The sequence below is a fragment of the Heptranchias perlo genome, chromosome 12 (assembly GCF_035084215.1).
Source record: "Heptranchias perlo isolate sHepPer1 chromosome 12, sHepPer1.hap1, whole genome shotgun sequence".
Classification (NCBI taxonomy): Eukaryota; Metazoa; Chordata; class Chondrichthyes; order Hexanchiformes; family Hexanchidae; genus Heptranchias; species Heptranchias perlo.
Genome location: NC_090336.1, coordinates 50,658,450 through 50,682,515, shown reverse-complemented (window position 1 = coordinate 50,682,515; position 24,066 = coordinate 50,658,450). Strand labels below are relative to the sequence as shown.

The following is a 24,066-nucleotide window of genomic DNA, read 5'->3' as shown; positions in this document are numbered from 1 at the left end:
GCTCGTTACCTATATTGATCTTCCATAAACATGGAGACATTCAGACCAGTCCTTGAATCACATCAAAGACTCTACATTGATAAGACAATGCAAACCTGCTGACTACGCAAACATATGGCCCAGCAGGAGGCCAGGCCACCTGTACCAATCTCAGTTACTAACTAATTAACCCTTTCTAACCATTTTGCATTCTGCTTCTTTGCCACATAGGCATCTTAATATTTTACTGAAAACTGACCATGTAGGGATTCTCAGCTTCATTATTTGAAGGGTTGCTATGATCACTATTGCCAAGATGGTGTCCTACGCTTACATCTCTTATCTACTCTAGTTCATTTCCCATTACTAGATCCAGCAGTGATTCCTCTCTTGTTGGGCTTCTCACATACTGGGTAAGAAAGGAGTCCTGTACACAATGTAAAAACTCCATTCCCTTTTCCCCTAAGTAATAAACATCTTAATAGTCATTCTCAACATTGTTTCTTGGTGTTTTCAATGCTGAAGATAACACACCATTTGACCATTCAATGGGTCTTATCTTCTAAGTAGAGTCAAAAACTAGAAAGCTGTTATCAAGCAGAGCATTATATAGCATTAATAAATTCTATAGAGACATTGTTATTCCCAACAAAAGGTGTTCAGAGAACTACCTGCACCAGGAAATAATTCAAGCTGTAAACACCGTTTCCCTCCCCCCCCCCCCCCCCACAACAATGGCTCAATTGATTAAGGCAGCATGTAACTGAGCCATAGCCCAGCTCTGATTCCTGGTTAGCTGTTTTTAGCTGGGATGGCAGGAGAATTAGCCCAGAGCATTGACTTTAGTAAGTAAAAGTAGCATAGTAAAATCAGCCAGGGTCTACCCCTTTCCATTGTTAGTCAGTAACCTCCTGACAGAAAGTGGTATGTGGATGTCAGTGAGGACATCAAGATCAGCAACACTGCAGAAAAATATCCTGACAACACTTTGTCTAGGTTTTTAACAAAGAATAACCCTGATATGGTGTCAATGGTCACCTGTACTCCAGCAGTAGTCAGCACCTCCTAAGGAGGACAAAGTTGGCAAAAAAATTACCTACCTTGGAAGACACTGTAGGTTGTATATTCCAAAAATACAGAGGAACAAGCAAATTCTCTCCATATTATTTTGTCAACAAGTGTCACGATGGTCAGTGACAAACAGCAGAGACCTGTGATTGAATCACTTGATGACGAGCATTTATACTGGGGTTTGTTTTACTCATGCTAGGAATAGCAAATATTTATACATAATAAATTAATAGCATTTCCAAAGTATAATCAGCTAAGAACATGCAATCAATACTACAAATAGTTTTATTTAGTCCTAAAAAAATGTATTTTTCCTAAATGGGTTGAGTACATATATTTAGAGGTAGTTGAATGTAGAGATCTAGCCCAGTAGAGTCTACAATTTCAGCAGCTAAAAAAGTTAATACAATAAATTAAAACAAGCCCCAAAAAGGATGGTAAATATTTTAATAAACACAAGCTATAGCATTAAAAGAAAGCATATTTTCACATATCTCCCCACACTATATCCAAGGCACAAAGGTTTAGAAAGTCAAGTGTTTATAAATCTAGAAAACCATGCCTAATAAAGCTGCAGCTGAATTATCTAGAAAAATCCACATTAGGTAGCTACAATGGTTTATAAATAATGATAATACATTAGAAAGTAAACATCTAGCAATACAATCTCTGGTAAAACAAAAGCAAACTAAAGGACCCTGTGGAACAGCAACATCCAAGCCATGAGTAGTTTCCACTGTTTCTTAAAAATGACTGGATTGGCCAAGTGTTTTAAACATTATGGGACAGGTTTTTAAATTACTGGAAGGAAAATAGTACACTTCTGTAGGAATACAGAAAGCCTCTGTATAGAACATTCAATGCGAAGGATGGCACATTTCTGGATCTTTCTAACCACACAACATCGAAAGCCACGCAGAGAATATGAACCTCTCAGTAACAGGGGCCTGTAAGGTCAATGCTACATTGGCAATATTGAAGACCGTCTTCTTTCAGCTCTTCAGATTCTTTAACCAACTTGCCACTGGAATTTAAATAAAAAATTATTTAGACAATGTAATGGTTTCAGCAATGTACATAACATGGGTGCATAATAATGAGTCTGTAACCCAGTTACAATCTCAAAAACATCACATTCTTGGATTCTTCAATATATAAACTATATCTCAAATATTTTCTTACATAAAACACAAGCAATTAAGTTGTATTTCCTTACTTTCCACAGTCAATATCACACAGATTGTTTGTTTATTTTGGGACCTAAGATGTGAGGGATGGGAAGAAAGGTGATAAAACAATGGCTAAGCTTTACATTGGGAGCAGCTTGTGAGTGATGTACATCACCAGCTAGAAATCTGTCAAGGGACAGGGTAAGTACAGGTTAATGATTGGTTCCATTAGCAAGCTGCTTTGTTTTGTTTTACTTCCATACAGAAGAGGGGGCAGGGAAAACCCATCACATATAAAGGTTCTTAGTAGTTGAAATCTCAGTTATTTCACTCACACCAAACTATAGCAAGTGGCAGATTGGTACCAGGAAAACACAATCTCCTGAGTTTAGCATTAATAGTGGAAAAACTCATCTCCAGGGCAACACATGAAGGAAATACTGTTCAATGCAGATATTAAAGTTGGAGAGGGGAAGAACACAAGTGCCCTGCTCAACATCCTCAAACAGAAACAATTAGCCATCTGCTTAATTTCCTTTTTAAAAATGTCTTAATTTGTAATTTTCAAATTCTGGGATAGTGTGCCACAAAGCCCCCATCTCAAAAAGCATAAAAATCCACTGGAAAGAGTTCAGAGAAGAGTGACCAGAATGATCCATCAGTAACAGGGCCAGTAAAGTCAATGCTACGATGGCAATATTCAAGTACACCTTCTATCTCTCTCTTATTGGACTTAGTTATAAAGATAAGATCAAGCAATTAAATGTGTTTTCCTTGGAAAAAAGATGAAAAGACTTGCAATCTAAGGCCTATAAATTCAGCTGCACAGCACACATTTTTTGAGCTCTATCCAGCCTATTAAGCCCCCAATGTGGTGGGCAGGAAGCACGGGCGCATTTCCGTCCAAAAGTGCGCCGCCCGCCACATTGGGGGCTCAGCAGAAAAAAAAAGTCGTAGAGTGCCCACGCCTGAAACAGGCCATAACCCTTTGCATATGCAAATAAGGAGTCTAACACCTGTTTGATGCCCACACTGCAAAACTGGTTTGCTCTGAGGCAGCCAGTGCCAGTTGCGCTCAATAAACCAAGACCTTGAGACCACTTGCTACCAAGGTAAGCTTTTGAAATTTACTTACCTGAACGTGGAGCCGGGAGGAGCAGGAGCGCTCCTCTCGACCCCATATTTAAAAAACGTGGGCCGCTGCTACTACCCCTTCCCCCTCCAAAAATCACTACCGCTTCCCCCAACCTACCCTGATTCCCAGAATTTCTACCCCAGAGTCTTTAAAATAATGAAAGGTATAGATAAGGTTCAAGTAAGCAACCTATTTAACTTTTGACAGTCAGCGCAGGACTAGAGGATACAAGTACAAAATTCAAAGATAAGTACGAAATTAACATAAGAACGTAGGAGCAGGCTATACGGCCCCTCGAGCCTCCTCCGCCATTCAATCAGATCATGGCTGATCTTCGACCTCAACTCCACTTGCCTGCCCGATCCCCATATCCCTTGATTCCCCTAGAGTCCAAAAATCTATCCATCTCAGCCTTGAATATAGTCAATGACTCAGCATCCACAGACCTCTGGGATAGAGAATTCCAAACATTCACAACCCTCTGCATGAAGAAATTCCTCCTCATCTCAGTCTTGAATGGCCGACCCCATATCCTGCCATTACGCCCCCTAGTTCTAGACTCTCCAGTATCTACCCTGTCAAGCCCCCTCAGAATCTTACATGTTTCAATGAGATCACCTCTCATTCTTCTAAACTCCAGAGTATAGGCCCATTCTACTCAACCTCTCTTCATAGGACAACCCTCTCATCCCAAGAATTAACCTAGAGAACCTTTGTTGCACTGCATCTAAAGGCAAGTATATCCTTCCTTAGGTAAGGAGAACAAAACTTTACACAGTACTCCAGGTGAGGGCTCACTAAAGCCCTGTAGTAAGGCTTCCTTACTCTTGTACTCCAACCCCCTTACAATAAAGGCCAACATGCCATTTGCCTTTCTAATTGCTTGCTGTACCTGCATATTAACTTTGTGTTTCTTGTACAAAGATACCAAAGTCTCTCTGAACACCAACATTTAATAGTTTCTCAACATTTAAAAAAATCTGTTTTTCTATTCTTCCTATCAAAGTGAATAACCTCAGATTTCACTCCATCTGCCACCTTCTCACCCACTGACTTAACCTGTCTATATCCTTTTGAAGACTGTGTCCTCCTCACAGCTTACTTTCCACCTAGCTTTATATAGTCAGCAAACTTGGATACATTACACTCGGTCCCTTCATTCAAGTCATTAATATAGATTGTAAATAGCTGAGGCCCAAGCACTGATCTTTGCGGCACCCCACTAGTTACAGCCTGCCAACCTGAGAATGACCAGTTTATCCCTACTCTCTTTTCTGTCCTTTAACCAATCCTCAATCCATGCTAATATATCACCCCCAACCCCATGAGCCCTTATCTTGTGTAACAACCTTTTATGTAGCACCTTATAGATTGCCTTTTGAAAATCCAAATATACTGCATCCATTGGTTCTCCTTTATCTACCCTGCTAATTACATCCTCAAAAAACTAAGATTTTTCAAACACGATTTCCCTTTCATAATATGATTAGACAGAGTCAACCTGATTTTATGATTTAAGTGCCCTGTTACCACTTCCTTAATAATGGATTCCAGCATTTTCCCAACGACCGATATCAGGCTAACTGGCCTGTAGTTCTTTTTTCTCTCTCCCTCCCTTCTTGAATAGCGGGCTAACATTTGCTACCTTCCAGTCCACTGGGACTGTTCCAAAATCTAGAGAATTTTGGAAAATCATAACCAATTTATTTTTCTTCCCCCAGTAAGCATAGGCACATTCTCTGCACCAGTGTGTGCTCTTAGTCACGAGTTTCTTCACCTGCATATTTCTGCTTTCACTACTTAAAGCAGAGCTGCTACATCTAATTAACCTTTTTAACACAAATGCACAAAGTAGTTAGTGACCCCACACAACATCATGTATCATAATGTTTTTAGTATTTTAAAGGCGATTACAGTTCCAACTACTGTGAATTCTAATCTTGATCTGCAAAGAATTGAGAGATAATAAAAGATCAAGTCAGTGCAGCCTTCTGAATTTACTGAAATAAAGCCATTGAGAATTCTGTAAGGATGTAAATTATCAAGTTATTTTGCATATGGAAAGCCATTTGCATTTTCATGGCCTTTCCCTTTCATACAGACAATTAGATCCAGGTCAGACTGTTTTCTCTCCCATACATTTAAGAAAGCTTCACTTAAATTACTCAAATCACCTTTGTATCCCTATTCCCAGCCTCAATTGCAATCAACTTGAAAGTGTGTATTCAGTTGATTATTCAAATTGCTTTTACACAGGAATTCAGCATGCAACTAACTTTGCAACAAAGAACGGAGTGCGTAAAATATGTGCACCATTCACTCAAATTACGCATCTTTTATGCAGTTACTGTAATTGGGCCTTTGTGTACCGGAGATAAATACTGAGCTTTTTACCAGGCCTGTCTGCATAGTAAGAGTTCAAAACCATACCCCCCACCAGTTATCTAATGACCAACTAGCAAATTCCCACTCATTGTGACTGGGAGATACCTCACTGTACACAGTATAAATATTCTCTCACCCGGAGGCCACCTCCTCCTGAAGTTGTGGAATACATCTGCTGCTTGTCCATCTCCTCCTGCTTCTTCTTCTTTCGTTCCACAGATTCAGGATTCTTAATGCCTCGGTGCACAGTCTTTCCAGAAAGAGAATTTTTCAAATTTTAAGTACAACATTGAAGATACTACTTAAATCTAAAACAAATCTCCAAAGAAAACAGCTCTTTTGATGAGACTGAATACATTTTGCATAGTAGCTATGCATTTTTTTTAAAAAGTAATTACAAATGTGTTTGAAAAGTTCAAAATTCCTTAATATATTTAAAAACAGAACCTTTGAGGAGCTTTCTTTTTTTTTAAAAAAAGAGGAACCTCACCTGCTGCCAACACATCAGACAACCATGAGCAGCATGCTCACAATTCCAGTATGCAACGGCAGCAGGCAAGGGTTCATGCCCCCAGAATGCATGTGCAAAATTGCCCCCTATATCCATTCTTGGGTTACTTCACAGAAGCAATTGGTCACATTCAAATATTGCAACAAGTTGCATTTATATAGTGCCTTTAATGTAGAAAAGATTCTAAGGCACTTCACAGAGGGGTAATCAGACACAAATGGACGTCAAACCCAAAAAAAGATATTAGGAGGGATAACCAGTAGCTTTAAAAGGTCTTAAAGGGGGAGGTGGAGGTGGAGGGGTTTAGGGAGCGAATTCCAGAGAGGGACTTAAATGGCCGTAGGCACGGCCGCCAATGGTGGGACGAAGGAAGAGGGGGGATGCACAAGAGGCACGAACCAGATGAAAGGAGAGTTCTGGGGTACATTTATAGCATAAGCATACAACATGATAAACATCTATGTTATTTTACTTTGTAAAGATATTGTTATAGGCGTAATTTAGACTAGACACTGGCAATTTTAGAACAGTCTCTTTTTCAAAGATGAAAACCTAACATTCTGAAAAGTACTGCCCAGGAACCCTTTGGTCTGTGTTCAAAATACCACTAGGAATTTTTGAAAACAATTCTTAAAAACAAGTTCAACACAATGTTTTGTGGGTCAATACAACAGTGAGAAGTGGAATACAAGAAAATAGTGAGTCAGTAAAAGCCATTTGGGCTCATCAAGCCCGCTGCAGCCAGAGCCCACGCATGATTAGTTGTCTCCCCACCATCTGTTGACCCCCCCCCCCCCCACTTTAAGCTCCCTCCCATATCTTCTTTGTGAAAAGAAAATCAAGCAGTACTTTTAATATCTCTATAATCCTCAATGTCCCCTTCTTAATAAAAGGTATTAAATGTATCAGTTGACTTGAAATCAACTTGATATGACTTGAAAAGTCTGTTCTAAATGTCAATTATCCTGTGGTGAGTTTGGGGGCGGGGGGCAGGGAGGAGGGAGAAGAAGAAAGGAAAAGAAACTGATCTCTAATTCTGCACTTGTGTCCTCTGGTCTTATACTTGTTAATCAAATTAAATAGTTTTCTACTGCCACTTGATCTATACTTCATTATTTTCAAGGTCTGATCTATACCTTCCATTATTTATCTCCTCTAATTATTTTCTTCCCCTAGTCTTTTCTCCAATCACTTAAATATTTCTTCACAACTCAGTTCCCTAAGGCTGGACTCATCCTGGCCACTCTTCTTTGGACCTTATCAAATGCAACTACATCTGAGGTGGAATGACAAATGACATCATACTCAAAATGATCTCTACAATGTCAGTATAACTTGTTCTGACTTGTAATTCAATGCGCTCCAGATGTACCTCAGTTCCTGATTTTTATGATTGATAACTGCTTTAGACTGACCAGATGCTCCCAAATGTTTGCGCACACTGCCCATTCAAATTATACATATCTGCTATTAACTGCTCTTAATTTATTACATTAAAACATGCCATTTCAGCCAATTTATATAACTGATTCACGTTTCTATGAAGATAATCAATATTCTTTCAAGTCATTGTATCAGATAATTAGATTTTTACCCTCCAGACACCCTATTTCTATTAATTTAAATATTGCGAACAGCAGAGGTCCCAAGGGCCTTGTGGAAAACTATGAAGTGCCTCGCAAATGGATTCCCAATTGTCAGTGGAAAGAGCACATTCAAGATCTCAAGCTATTTTTGCTGGATTTGTACTATCTGGAATATAGGAATCAAATTACATGCCCTTGAGAGGCCAGTTTACATGTGCTTTGGTGGTTTTGCTGCCACCTCAGGATGTACCACTGGCAGAAGTTAGGGGCACCCCCAAGAAGTTAATCAGGGATTTTAAAGTCAGTGCGCTGGCTCATCTTTGTGATGGGAGGAAGGTTTCTATAGCTGTGATCCATAGCACTATCGTCTGAACTTGCCTTGGGCAGAAATAGCACCAGCAGTTGTGAAGAGTCAATACTCTTTTCGGACTGTCAGATGCATCTAGCGGAGCGTGAAAAATAATCAGTGTATTTAGATCAGGAAAAAGTCAGGGTTGTGTGGGACCGGGGTGATAAGGAGAGATCTGGATTGTGAGCATTTGAAACAGGCATAAGTTAGGGTGAGGCTCATTTTGAAACAGATTCTCCCTAGCAGGAAGGTTGAGAAGGGTGTCGAGTGCAACATATCCTCTCAAGATAGCCCTGAAAAGTTGGCTTTGCAGAGGTTTTGGTGCTGGAGTTCTATTAACTCATCTACTTGAAATCTGGCAGGGACCATTGGGATGGAAACAATTTATTGAGGGTTGGGGTACACTGACTGCTGGCATGGCTTCTACCTTTTCAGATAGTTTACTTTATAACCTCACTGGGCTCCAAAATGATTACAGCAGTTTATAATGTGAGATTGAAGTGATAAAGTCAGGGGTGTAGAGGAGAACAGTGCCTGCACACCTGAGCTCCAACTGCTGTGATCAATGAACATTTGGAAGTGGATTTTTTACTTTGACTCCCAATAAATCCTACTTAAAATCAACTATTTCCTCAGCCTACAATTGCAGCTAATCCTAGTGCAGGCTTGTAACATATGGTCCATACCCCTATCTGCTACACATCAACATTCAACACAATACAAATATTATCTTTTTCACACAAACCTCAAGACTAAACACTTCCTTCCTTTCCCGTGTGTACAAATATTGATTTCCCAAACTATCGGTGCTCAAGAAAACTGGCAAGATACTGTACCAGGTGACATCACAGAATATATTGTCAGGGATAGAGGGCAGCTCTAGCCATGAAGAACAACCTGAAAGAAAGGATGAACACTCTTAAACAGCACATGACTGGCCTTTCCCAAAAACAGGCCAACCTCTCTCAAGCCAGGGGAGAATGGCACAAATTGAGATAATGGGCTTGATCTAGTAGCCATTACTGAGACGTGGCTGCAAGGTGATCGAGGTTGGGAACTAAATATTCCAGGGTACTTGACTTGTCGAAAAGACAGACAAAATGGAAGTGTGTGTGTGTGTGTGTGTGTGTGTGTGTGTGTGTGTGTGTGTGTGTGTGTGTGTGTGTGTGAATAGCCCTGATAATAAAGGATGACAAGACAGTCGTGAGAAAAGATCTTGGCTCAAAGTATAAGGAAGTAGAATCAAAATGGGTGGAGATAAGAAATAACAAGGGGCAGAAAACACTGGTGGAGTAGTTTATAGGCCCCCGAACTGTAGTTATACTGTTGGATAGAGTATTAGTCAAGAAATAAGAGCTTGTAAAAAAGGTAACGCAGTAATCGTGGGGGACTTTAATCTTCATACAGACTAGGCAAAACAAACTGGCAAAAGTAGCTTGGAGGACAAGTTCATGGAATGCATTCAAGATAGCTTCCTAGAACAGTATGTCCTGGAACCAACCAGGGAACAGGCTATTTTAGAACTTGTCTCGTGTAACAAGACAGGGTTAATTAGTAATCTCACTCTAAGGGATCCTCTAGAGAAGAGTGAAATTCATCAAAATATGATCAGAGTAAAAGAGTGACATACTTAGGTCCAAAACTAGCGTCTTAAACTTAAACAAAGCCAATTACATAGGTGTGAGGGGAGAGTTGGCTAAGGTAGATTGGGAAATTAGATTAAAATATGACGGTAGATAAGCAATGGCAAACATTTAAAGAAATATTTCATAATTTTCAACAAATATACATTCCATTGAGAAATAAAAACTCCACGAGAAGAGTGATCCATCCATAGCTAACTAAAAAAGTTAACAATAGTATTAGGTTAAAAGAGGCTTATAATGTTGCCAAGAGTAGTAAGCCTGAAGATTGGGAGAGTTTGAGAAATCAGCAAAGGATGACCAAAAAATTGATAAGAGGGAGAAAATAGAAGAGTAAACCAACAAAATATATAAAAACAGATTGTAAGAGTTTCCACAAGTATATAAAAAGGTAGAGTAGTGAAATTAAACATTGGTCCCTTAAAGGCTGAAACAGGAGAAATTATAATGGGGAATAAGGAAATGGCAAAGATGTTGAACAGATATTTTGTGACTGTGTCTTCATGGTAGAAGACAAAAAACATACCAGAAATAGTGGGGAACCAAGGGTCAAATAAGAGTGAGGAACTTAAAGTAATTAATATTAGTAAAGAAAAAGTACTGGAGAAAATAAAGGGACTAAAAGCCGACACATCCCCTGGACCTGATGTGGCTGCATCCTCGGGTTCTAAATGAGGTGGCTGCAGAGGTTGTGATCTTCCAAAATTCTCTAGATTCTAGAACAGTCCCAGTGGATTGGAAGGTAGCAAATGTAACACTGCTATTCAAGGAAGGAGGGAGGGAAAACAGAGAGCTGTCATCAAGAAAATGCTGGAATCCATTGCTAAGGACTTGGTAACAGGGCACTTAGAAAATCATAACATGATTAGGCAACATCAACATGGTTTTATGAAAGGGGAATCATGTATGACAAACCTAAGAGAGTTTTTTTTGAGGATGTAACTAGCAGGGTAGATAAAGGGGAACCAGTGGATGTAGTATATTTGGATTTTCAAAAGGTATTCAATAAGATACCACATAAGAGGTTGTTACACAAGATTAGGACTCATGGGATTGAGGGTAATATATTAGTATGATAGAGCATTGGTGAACAGACAGAAAACAGAGAGTAGGAATAAACGGGTCATTTTCAGGTTTGCAGGCTGTAGCTAGTGGGGTGCTACAACATATAAAACTGAGTGGGAAAGTAAGCTGTGAGGAGGACACAAAAAAATCTGCAAAGGGATATAGACAGGTTAAGTGAGTGGGCAAGGTGGTGGCGGATGGAGTATAATGCAGGGAAATGAGAGGTTATTCACTGGTAGGAAGAATAGAAAAACAAAAGTATTTTTTAAAATGGTGAGAAACTATTAAATGTTAGTGTTCAGAGGGATTTGGGTGTCCTTGTACATGAAACAGAAAATTAACATGCAGATACAGCAAGCAATTAGGAAGGCAAATGGTATGTTGGCATCTAATGCAAGGGGGTTGGAGTACAAAAGTAAGAAAGACTTGCTGCAATTGTACAGGGTTTTGGTGAGTATTGTGTACAATTTTGATCTCCTTACCTAAAGGAAGGAGATCAAAATGATTCCAGGGATGAGGGGCTTTAGTTACATGAATAGACTGGAGAAGCTGGAGTTGTTCTCCTTGGAACAGAGAAGGTTGCGAGGATATTTGATAGAGATATTCAAAATCACGAAGGTCCAGACAGAGTAGATAGAGAGAAACTATTCCCATTGGAGGAAGGGTCAAGAACCAGAGGGTGCAGATTTAAGGTGATTGGCCAAAGAACCATAGGGGACATGAGGAAAAATATTTTTACACAGCGAGTGGTTAGGATCTGGAATACACTGCCCAAGGGGGTGGTGGAAGCAGATTCAATCGTGGCCTTCAAAAGGGAACTGGTAATTACTTGAAAGGAAAAAAATTGCAGGGCTACAGGGACAGGGCATGGGAGTGGGACTAGCTGGATTGCTCTTGCATAGAGCCAGCGTGGATTCAATGGGCCGGATGGCCTCCTTTCATGCTGAAACCTTTCTATGATTCTAGTTGCCTTAGAGGCAGTGCAACGAAAGTGGACTAGATTGATTCCTGGGATGAGAGGGTTGACCTGTGAGGAGGGATCAAGTAGAATGGGCCTATACTGGAGAAGCTGGGGTTGTTCTCCTTGGAACAGAGAAGGTTGCAAGGATATTTGATAGAGATATTCAAAATCATGAAGGGTCTAGACAGAGTAGATAGAGAGAAACTAGTCCCATTGGAGGAAGGGTCAAGAACCAATGAGAGGTGATCTCATTGAAACCTATAAGATTGAGAGGTCTCGACAGGGTAGATGCTGAAAGGTTGTTTCCCCTGGCTGGAAAGTCTAGAACTAGGGGGCAGAGTCTCAGGATAAGGGGTCAGTCATTTAGGACTGAGATGAGGAGAAATTTCTTCACTCAGAGGGTTGTGAATCTTTGGAATTTCCTACCCCAGTGGGCTGTGGATGCTCAGTTGTTGAGTATATTCAAGGCTGAGATCGAAGGATTTTTAGGAATCCAAGGGAATCAAGGGGTATGGGGGTCAGGCGGGAAAGTGGTGTTGAGGTCAAAGATCAGCCATGATCTTATTGATTGGTGGAGCAGGCTCGAGGGGCCGTATGGCCCACTCCTGCTCCGATTTCTTATGTTTTTATGTTAACTCAACTCTATGAAAATAACGCAGCTAACCTGCATTACTCACATGCAACAGTACAAACAGGGCAATGACCCAGGTAAACTTTGACAGGGCCATTCTGTCAATATGCACCTATTATGGCATAGTAGCCTCTGACTGCAAGCCAGCAAACAAGGAAATTATAGAATTTCTCAAGTCAAAATCCACAGTATCAGCTGAACATATTTGGGATAACATAACAGTTCCTCAACCAGGTGAATTGGACATGGTCAAATTAAGTTACATAATCTAGAGACGGGGGAGTTTGTCGATTTATAAAATGGCAATGCTTGAGATCCTGATGGGATCCCAGCAGACCTCTACAAAAAGCTGTGCTGGAACTGGCCTCCTGCCACATAAAACACTCAATAAAATTGACTTTGGCACATCATGGTAGGTACAGCACACAAGGAGGTCATTCTGCCCATCATGCCTATGCTGGCTCTTTGAAAGAGCAAACCAATTAGTCCCATTCCCCTGCTCTTTCCTAATAGCCTGTAAATTATTTCCCTTCAAGTACTTATCCAATTCCTTTTTGAAAGTTACTATTGAATCTGCTTCCACCACCTTTTCAGGCAGTGCATTCCAGATCAGTACAACTCACTGTGTAAAAAAATGTTTCCTCATGGGTCGGTGACCAGGGGGCTTAGATTTAAAGTCATTGGTAGAAGGATTAGAGGGGAGCTGAGGAGAATTTTTTTCACCCAAAGGGTGGTGGGGGTCTGGAATTCACTGCCTGAGAGAGTGGTAGAAGCAGAAACCCTCAACTCATTTAAAAAGTCCTTGGATGTACACTTGAAGTTCCGTAACCTACAGGGCTATGGACCAAGTGCTGGAAAGTGGGATTAAGCTGGGTAGCTCTTCTTCAGCTGGCACGGACATGATGGGCCGAATGGCCTCCTTCTGTGCTGTAACTTTCTATGATTCTATGTCGCCTCTTGCTCTTTTGCCGATCACTTTAAATCTGTGTCCTCTGGTTACCGACCCTTCAGCCACTGGAAACAGTTTCCCCTTAATTATCAAAACCGTTCATGATTTCCAAACACATAGGGAGATGCAAACATCTCACTTATCCACAAGCTAGGCAAAGACCCACTGAACTGCCCTTCCAACAGATTAATTTCCCTGATAAACTGCCTCACCAAGATCCTGGGCAAAATGCTGGAACTACACTTAAACAATCTGATTCCCAACGTAGTGCACAAAGGCCAGAAAAGTTTAGTCTGTAGGAGGCACTTGATAGACAATGTCTGCTACATTCTGAACATCCTAGTACTATCTGTGGATGCCAACAAGTACTGAACAGAGTAAAATGGACTTAAAGGGAATAACATTTTTCTAATGTTTCAGTATCTACTGAACACTGGCATATTTAAATTGCTACTATAAACTTGCCTTCTTTATGGCACTATCTGGCTGTAACAGATAAACAGGTTCGACATTATATGCGGCACATGCCCACGTTTTGGTTTATACTGCTGACTTGCTTTAATGTGTAGGTAGCATTTGTACTTTGTACATCACAGAAAAAAGTGAAATGTAATGTTTGGAAACTACAACAGTTCTGTATAGAGTACACAAGGGTCAGTGGAGTAGTTACATTTGTCATTCTAATAGTAATAATAATTCTAACTCTGCTGGGAGGTTTCCTATAAATGTTAGTTAGGCTTTAGTGTGCATAAATTTTAAGGTTCCTCTCATTAGTTAATGAATTGGCTAGAAAGTTAATTAAATGCATTAGGTTAAAACATTCAGTTGTTCAATTAAATCCTTTGGCATGATCAGAGTGACACTGGTCACAATAGATAAGCAGGCTGGCAATTGTACCACTTGTGGTAAAGGAGAGTTGTGCAAAATGATTAGCAGCTATGCAATGTCAGCAGAGCATCGGTGTATTTAAACAATTTTAGTATTCAAGCGTGCTTAATTCAAAGCAAAATTTTGAAAGCCAGATATTAATTTTAAAACTAAAAATAAATGTGAAACTTGGGTTAAAATATTAAAACCTACGATTTATTAAGGAAAATAAATTTAAATTTCTGTTGTGTCATTTTAGTTGGTAGCATTTTAGTCTCAGAAATCTGTGGGTTCAAGCTCCACAGTAGAACACAAGTTCAGTCTAGGTTGACATTCCAGTACTGTAATGAGCTATTGTTGCACTAGCAGGGACACTGTCCTTCAGATGGGACAACAATCTCATCCGCATGCTCAGGTGAAAGTTGAAAATGCCACGGTATTATTCAAAGAGAAGCAAGGAGTTCTAGTAGTGTCTTGGTCAACATTCCTCCAATAAATGCCATACAGAAATTACCCGATCATTGCAACTTGCAGTACATTACTGGTACGTAATGGCTGTCACCGCATCCCAAAAATAATTCATTTTGTAAAGTGTTTCACATGTGGACGACAAGATATTAGATAAATGCAAGCACTGTATCTATGGTCTTGGGTATAGCATGCACTTTGTAAGTATCACACTTAATTCCAGTAGCACTTTGCGGTCATATTTTGTTAATAACACTTCATTGTTAGTGAACAGAACAAGCAATGTCACAAAGATCTTCTATGAAATAAATGATAAATTAAAAACTGTCCACGTGAACCATCAGCACTTTTGCATCCCACTTGCAACAGAAAAAACTAGATGCCCATAACTTGCCAAACTTGTATATTTTGTGTTGTCAATTACTTTTCAATACCTTCCCTCCACATTCAGCACCCTCAATGTTGTCCTCCCTAAGGTGCCTTTGCAAAGGCACCCACTGCCCTCGTCAATGCCTCCCATTTTAAACAGACTGAATACCTGTCAACCCTGTCCTGCATCAAGTTGTCAATGTATTTCAGGAAAACAGAACACTAATTAATATTCTTACCTCTTTCTGACGCTTCTCAGCAGCTTCTGCTAGTTGCCGCCTTCTGGTGTCCTAGGTAGATAAAATGAATTCAAAATTAATTAGCTTGTAGCTAATAAAAAGATGTTCAACTTTGTTGAGCAGTTTCCTATAATTCTAATTATTTTGCTCCTGATTTCAGATCACAATTAATAACAAATCTAGGTTCACTATCTTCACCTTTTCCTAAAGCTTTCAATAACTGAACCAAGTTGATCCTGTAATCCTTTACCCAAGCTTGGCAGGGTCTAGAGTACTCCAGGGGGATGTCAATGATTAGCTCGTGGACAGCCAGCCTGGCTCACTGGTAAGCAGTGGAAGGGAGGGACAAGAAGTGGTAGAACTGTAACTGAATGGGCTGGTATTCTTCCCATGCAGCTCCAGAAAATCCTGCAAGCCAATGCCCCAAAAAGGTTGGATGGTCTTAGCTGGAAAATCAGGAAATTCATTATTGCCCTATACCAATAAGACGAGATTGGAAAATAGTAAACGTAACTCCTCTATTCAAGAAAGAGGGAGACAGTAAGCAGGAAACTAAAGGCCAGTTAACTTAACATCTGTCACAGGGAAAATGCTAGAATCTATTATTAAGGAGGTTATAGCAGGGCACTTAGATAATCTCAAAGCAATCAGGCAGAGTCAACACAGCTTTGTAAAAGGGAAATCATGTTTGACTAATTTATTAGAGTTCTTTGAGGAAGTAACAAGCAATGTGGATAGAGGGGATCTTGTGGATGTGGTGTACTTGGATTTCCAGAAGGCTTTTGACAAGGTGCCACACCAAAGGCTACTACACAAAATAAGAGCTCATGGTGTAGGAGATAATATATTCGCGGAGATAATATATTAGCAAAGATAAAGGATTGATTAGCTAACAGGAAACAGAGTAGACATAAATGGTCATTTTCAGGTTGGCAAGATGTAACTAGTGGAGTGCCACAGGGATCAGTGCTGGGGCCTCAACTATTTACAATCTATATCAAAGACTTGGATGAAGGGACCAAATGTATGGTTGCTAAATTTGCTGATGACACAAAAGTAGGTAGGAAAGTAAGTTGTGAAGAGGACATAAGGAGTATGCAAAAGGGATAGAGATAGGTTAAGTGAGTGGGCAAAAATTTGGCAGATGGAGTATAATGTGAACTTGCCCACTTTGGCAGGAGGAATAGAAAAGCAGTATATTATTTAAATGGAGAGAGATTGCAGAACTCTGAGGTACAGAGGAATCTGGGTGTCCTAGTACACGAATCACGAAAAGTTAGTATGCAGGTACAGCAAGTGATTAGGAAGGCAAATAGAATGTTGTCATTTATTGCAAGGGGAATGGAATATAAAAGTAGAGATGTTTTGTTACAGTTGTACAGGGCATTGGTGAGACCACATCTCGAATACCGTGTGCAGTTTTGGTCCCCTTATTTAAGAAATGACATAATTGCTTAGAGGCAGTTCAGAGAAGGTTCACTCGACTGATTCCTGGGATGAGGGGGTTATCTTATAAAAGGAAACTTATGGACAAGTTGGCCCTGTATACAATGGAGTTTAGAAGAATGAGAGGTGATCTTATTGAACCATATAAGATCCTGAGGAGACTTGAAGGGGTAGATGCTGAGAGGATGTTTCCCCTTGTGGGAGACCAGAACTAGGGAGACCAGAACTAGGGGGACACAGTTTAAAAATAAGGGGTCTTCCATTTAAGGCAGAGATGAGGAGAATTTTTTTTCTCAGAGGGTTTTCTCGTGAGTCTGTGGAACTCCCTTCCCCAGAGAGCAGTGGAGGCAGGGTCATTGAATATTTTTAAGGCTGAGTTAGATAGATTCCTGATTAACAAGGGAGTCAAAGGTTATAGTACGTAGATAGGAAAGTAGGGTTGAGGTCAAAATCAGATCAGCCACGATCTTATCAAATGGCAGAGCAGGCTCGAGGGGCCGAACGGCCTACTCCTGCTCTTAATTCGTATGTTCGTAGATGAGCAGTTTTAGCTAGTTAAACTCTAGCAAAACCTCTATGCACACTTGGGAGTCCCTACGCCTTGGCTCATGCCAACCTGCGCCTAAGTTTTCCGAGTTTAGGCAAGTGGGTTTGTCCTTACTGGGATGAACTGTGCACTCCATGTCAGGCAAAAAGAATCTCTACTTATGTAGATTTCTCAGTAGTTTATCTTGAGATGTAAAACACTTGTCTACCTAAAAGAAAAGCCTGAATAGGAATTCTAGAGCCCATCTTTCTTCATCTAGACTGCAGTACTGTGCTGACAATTCCCTACACAGCAAATTTCTAACAATCTTTTTGCTGTCAAGGGAGGCAGCAAATTGAAGTTGGGCTTTAAAAACTGCCAACTTTTAAAAACATTGTTTATATAGAAGCATGTATTGTTTACTTTTTTTTTTAGGAAAGATGCTTCCATTTTTTCACAAGTACTTTTTAAGTTGATGAAAACTTTCCACATCACATTAACATTGGGAACATTCAGTCTTTTATGAAGCAAAGCCCCAAAAAGTGAAAAGGATGCAGCTTATTGACTATTAAGTTAATTGTTATTGTACAAGGATCATTTATTATGGACATAGCTCAATGTTGCACAAAATTATAACTGCAGATGACAAAAGGCATAACTGTCCAAACATACAGATCTATTCATTTCATTCATATTAACTGCAGAACAGTTTACCATTATAACCACAGAAATATAAATTGTTATTTTGTGATCTACTGCCTCAGAAATCTTTTCCTTAACTCACACATTTAATGTTACCTTTAAAAGAAATTCCATATCTACTTATAAAATTCACCACTTCTTGCCCCTATTTGCTTTTAATTTATGTAATAGTAATTCCACTGTTGAGAATGGATGGTCTGAGGCTATTTGAATATATGATAAACCTGGGATTTAATGGATAAAGACTAATGTACACCTTTAATGCAATATGTCAGATTGGATTGTAAGTACACTAGCCAAAAACATTGTTTACCTAATCATTAGTCATCCGCTTCAATAAAAACTGCCATAACGTCACATTCTAACAACTGCCAAGAAACACATTGTAAACAATGGCGATTGTGATCTACGAGCACATTGCACAGCATTATACAAATCCTAATTTTAAAATCAGTTTCAAGCAAACTTGAGTTTATTTCCAGTGATTTAGGAGCTACTGCTAGGATTGCTGGTCAATTTACACTGCAGAGACAAATAAACTTCTGGGGTGTAGACATATCCTAGAAAAGTAACTCAATACAAATTCAACTTTTGTGCTCAAGTACAGAGCCAATTATCCCTTCTGAGAATCAGAATGGAGTATCAGAATCCCACCTGAGGCATTAAATTGGTTTAAAAGCCCCTGTAAAGCAGGTCTTTGCCCCCAGCCCAGTTAGAGTACCATTGCCTAATCTTTGCTTTCTTTCATGAACTACAGTATATAACCTAATCGCACTGCTTTATTTTCCAATTAGCACATCTATTGTTCATGTTTATCTTAAACAGTCAAGTCTGGGATTTTACTGCAATATATAAAAGTTAGTTTACAAAATTATATTAGCATTGTGAAAATACAGCACAATACCTATTAGTTACTAAGCATATAATCCAACAAAAGGAGTTCAGATTGCATCATACACCATGAAAGGTCAGCAACCAAGCACTTGTTTTACTATTTTCCCTGGCACCAAACAATTTAATCACACAAGACTGGTCCTGTGATGTTGCATATCTTCAGGTTTTATGTCACTGTCATTAATACCTTAGGAATTGCATTGTTTTCTAGCCTACACTCAGGGCAGATGCATTATGGCAAGAAAATAGAATTTCCAAAGGTAACACAAAAACAGAAAATATCTGGGAGGGAATTAAATATCAGATCAGATGATAATATTTTGGCTTCACTGACAAATTATATGTACCCCCAAGGCTGGATTATATCCTTCAACTGACTGCCTGGAATACTTACCATTTTGGTTGAACTGCAAGAGCTACAGTTTGCATATTGCATTTAAAATATCAGTCTGAGCAGCTTAGATGAATTATGATGGTGTTCCATAAAGCACACAGCATTAGTGGAATTATACATATGACTTGTGGATGGATGGGTATTTAACCCTTTGGTGTAATTTACACTTGTAATGAGCACAACTCTGGTACTAGGCTTCAGGGGTTTAAAAATGACTTCTCAGAAGGTAGGGTTCAAGTAGTAAATAAAAGACACTTGTGATACATAAATACAATAAAATCTAGAACAAAATCATGACAAAAATTGGGTTTTCTAGATAACACTAGGAGTGACAGGATAGATTATTTTAGTGTGCATAGAATAAGGCATTAACCTTTATTCTACCATAAAGCAATAGTGCCAGTACACTCAATCTGTTGGCTTCATTCTCTCCATGTTGTATATAATTTTCTAGTTCATGTAATCTAGAGGCCTTGAGTCAGCTCATCAAAATACACCACAAGACTATAACAGGTGCTACAATACATACACGTATTCGACAATAATGTAAACATATTTGTTAGGTTAAACAAAAATCATCAAAAATATTACTTAGCAATGTCTACAGGGAGGTAAGCTTCTATATTTTTTTAAATATCCAAATTATTTGAAAATATTACAAAAACAGTGATGCAAGGGTGAACCTTTGGGTCTGAAAGCTAACACGTCAGCATAAACCTCCAGAATAAACCTGCAAAATTAGCATCTCATGGGATCAGGAAATTTTCAGACAGGTGCAGGTCGTACAATAGCAGAGAGAAAAAAAAGTCTGCTTCTAAACTCCACTTCAGAGCCAACAGTAAAGTTTGTGCTGCAGCAAATATAATCACTGGCGCAACGAACCGCAGCGACGTGACTTTGGCGAGATTATTCTAAATAAAATCTTCAAACAAAAAAAATACAATGGGAAAGACTTTTGCCACGAATATCAATGCCGCCCAATGTCCATAAACCCCACCCACCCACCTAACAAAATACATGGCAAGTGAACGCAGCTGGGAAACAAAAACCCTCCCAAAATAAACAGCAGCCACTTGGTCGCCATCAAGCACCGAGGGTCTCACCTCCCCGCCCTCCTCTCCCTCCTTCCTTCCTTCCCCCTCCCCCCCCTACTCCTCCCCCCCCCTACTCCTCCCCCCCCCCCCTACTCCTCCTCCCCTTCCTTCCCCCCTCTTCCTTCTCCTCCCCCTCTTCCCTCTTCCTTCTCCTCCTCCTCCTCCCCTTCCTTTCCTTCCTTCCTTCTCCTCCTCCTCCTCCTCCTCCTCCCCTTCCTTCCCCCCCTCTTCCTCCTCCTCCTCCTCCCCTTCCTTCCCCCCCTCTTCCTTCTCCCCTTCCTTCCCCCTCTTCCTTCTCCTCCTCCTCCCCCCTCTTCCTTCTCCTCCTCCTCCCCCCCTCTTCCTCCTCCTCCTCCTCCCCCTCTTCCTCCTCCTCCTCCTCCCCTTCCTTCCCCCCTCTTCCTTCTCCTCCTCCTCCCCCCCTTCCTTCCCCCCTCTTCCTTCTCCTCCTCCTCCCCTTCCTTCCCCCCTCTTCCTTCTCCTCCTCCTCCCCTTCCTTCCCCCCTCTTCCTTCTCCTCCTCCTCCTCCTCCCCTTCCTTCCACCCTCCTCCTCCTCCCCTTCCTTCCCCCCTCTTCCTTCTCCTCCTCCTCCCCTTCCTTCCCCCCTCTTCCTCCTCCTCCTCCTCCCCTTCCTTCCCCCCTCTTCCTCCTCCTCCTCCTCCTCTTCCTTCCCCCCTCTTCCTTCTCCTCCTCCTCCCCTTCCTTCCCCCCTCTTCCTTCTCCTCCTCCTCCTCCCCTTCCTTCCCCCCTCCTCCTCCTCCCCTTCCTTCCCCCCTCTTCCTTCTCCTCCTCCTCCCCTTCCTTCCCCCCTCTTCCTTCTCCTCCTCCTCCTCCCCTTCCTTCCCCCCTCTTCCTTCTCCTCCTCCTCCTCCCCTTCCTTCCCCCCTCTTCCTTCTCCTCCTCCTCCCCTTCCTTCCCCCCTCTTCCTTCTCCTCCCCTTCCTTCCCCCCTCCTCCTCCTCCCCTTCCTTCCCCCCTCCTCCTCCTCCCCTTCCTTCTCCTCCTCCTCCTCCTCCCCTTCCTTCCCCTCCTCCTCCCCTTCCTTCCCCTCCTCCTCCCCTTCCTTCCCCCCTCCTCCTCCTCCCCTTCCTTCCCCCCTCCTCCTCCTCCCCTTCCTTCCCCCCTCCTCCTCCTCCCCTTCCTTCCCCCCTCCTCCCCTTCCTTCCTTCCCCCCTCCTCCCCTTCCTTCTCCTCCTCCTCCCCTTCCTTCCCCCCTCCTCCTCCTCCCCTTCCTTCCCCCCTCCTCCCCTTCCTTCCTTCCCCCCTCCTCCTCCTCCCCTTCCTTCCCCCCTCCTCCCCTTCCTTCCTTCCCCCCTCCTCCCCTTCCTTCCTTCCCCCCTCCTCCCCTTCCTTCCTTCCCCCCTCCTCCTCCTCCCCTTCCTTCCCCCCTCCTCCTCTCCTCCCTTCCTCCTCTCAGTGAGGTCGGGGCTCAAGTATCGCCCGATATTGGACGAGACGTTCCCCCGGACACGGACGGACGGTCACCGCCCGCCCACCGCTGCTGACGGTTGCGGCTCAGCTACTTACGGGATCCGGCGTTTCCACCACATCTTCGGCCGCCCCTCCCAGGCAGGGCAGACACATGCCCATCCCGCGCCACACACGGACGGACAACAGGACAGTGCCCGAGGCCCGAGGCCCACACTCACCGGGGAGAGGGGCGGGGGGCAAACCCAACACGCCGGCAACCACCGAACGAAGGCAGGCAGGCCGGAGGAATCCGCGATCCTCTCCTTCCTCCCTCCTCTCCTCTCTCTCCTCTCTCCCCCGGCTCCACCCCGCCCTTTCACGCCGTGCGTCCCGGCGACACGTCCACCATATTATCGCTCGGAGCAACCAAGGAGGCTCCATCATGGGCAAGAGGAGCTCCCCGGGCTCCTGGTGCGGCTCCTCCCACAACAGCGCCGCGCTCCGACAGGCAGCCCCCTGTTGACGGTGCTGGACGCAGGGAATTTCCCCCCGCAAGATCGCGGAATAAATGCAGATGTGGCAGGACATTTGTTTGAAAATCCTACATATCCCACCCCACTATTAAACAAGAATCTTGAATGAGCTTGACATAATGCGCAGGGTTTACTTTTCCTATCCTATTTAATATGCATATTTATATAACCTGCCATCTCAGCTAGCTATTTTTTCGAGGCTGCAGAGCCTCAGTTTCTCTCCTGCACTTTCCTCGCATAGTCTTCTGATGCTGGAGATCAACTAGTAGCTCCTCTCTCAACTGCCTCAAGTGTAAACAATTTTACAACACCAAGTTATAGTCCAGCAATTTTATTTTAAATTCACAAGCTTTCGGAGATTTTCTCCTTCCTCAGGCAAACATTTGCCTGAGGAAGGAGAAAATCTCCGAAAGCTTGTGAATTTAAAATAAAATTGCTGGACTATAACTTGGTGTTGTAAAATTGTTTACAATTGTCAACCCCAGTCCATCACCGGCATCTCCACATCATAACTGCCTCAAGGGCTTGAATGTTTTCTGGTGACCAAAACTAGTCACAGTACTCAAGGTTTGGTTTGACCAGAGCATTATACAGTTTCGTAATAATCTATCCTGATTTGTACTCTACTAATTTGCAATACAGTTCAGCATGCTGTTTGATTTATTAATTGCTGCTCTACAGTTTCTTGATGTGCAAGATGCTGACTGAGTTACTGACGTTCCCAGCTTTATTTCAACTATCATTAACCATTTATGCATTGTTCATAGACTATCTATATGGTTCATTTGTCTTCCAAAATGCAGTACTTTACTTACCCTCTCTAGCTCCCACATCTCTGCTGGTAGATTGCACAGCACTTTTATTCTTTTTTCAGAAGTTATCACCAAACCAGCAGCTGTTTAAACTCCCTCTCCCACCATGAAATAAAGAGCAGGTGTGAACCATTCTTCAATGGGATCCAGATTTATCAGAGCTACACTTTCACCGGTCAATACTGCAAACACATTTCATCTGATTTATAATTATTCTACTGAAGCCACAAAGTTTGGTTGATTCTGTGAGACGAGAATCAATGGGTTGCACGAGGTTTCTGCTGACCTGTTCTTTAAGTTTTCTCACTGTATTCCTACTAATTTCTTATTTTTTTTCTCTTACTGTCCCTCACATTACATACATTTTTATTCTGTTCTTTTCTGTTCCACTATGGGGGAAAAATTGGTCTCCATCGCATATGTTTTTTGGGCACAAAAATGCACATTGAGGGGATCACTTTCTGAGTGTGATCTCCACCCCCCCCCCCCCCCCCGAGAAGCCAATTTAGCAGCCGGCTCACTTAAATATGCTAATAGGGCTAAACGCCTACTTTCTGGTGTTGTTTCAGACTCTGGATGTTCCTAGGCAGGCACATGACTTTAAAAGCTTTAAAGAGAGCGTAACCATGATTACGTCACATCATTTCAACCCATTCTGATTAAGAATTTTTAATGTAAAAATGTTTTTATTCCATAATGGGTCATATTGTTGATAATGCAGTAAGAAATGAGGATGGTACTAGTTGGATAAGTAGCAGTGTGGTTTAGCTGGTTAAACTTTGGCACTATTGGGGTTCCTTAAGCCTTGGCTCTTGCCAACCTGCGTCTAAGCTTTCTGGTCTTAGGTAAGTGAGGTGTGTCTCTGAAAAAATTGTGCA

The 24,066-nt window shown here is 41.7% G+C and overlaps 1 protein-coding gene across 1 annotated transcript; it reads right to left on the bottom strand.

Moving 5' to 3' along the window:
• Positions 1–1,480: 1,480 nt before the first annotated feature.
• svip (small VCP interacting protein) lies at positions 1,481–22,254 on the bottom strand. The gene is made up of 4 exons (XM_067993535.1): positions 21,961–22,254; positions 15,378–15,428; positions 5,876–5,989; positions 1,481–2,074 (listed from the first exon to the last, which is right to left on the bottom strand). The coding sequence occupies exons 1-4, from the start codon at positions 22,021–22,023 to the stop codon at positions 2,060–2,062; spliced, it is 243 nt and encodes an 80-aa protein (XP_067849636.1). The 5' UTR covers positions 22,024–22,254; the 3' UTR covers positions 1,481–2,059.
• Positions 22,255–24,066: the final 1,812 nt, after the last annotated feature.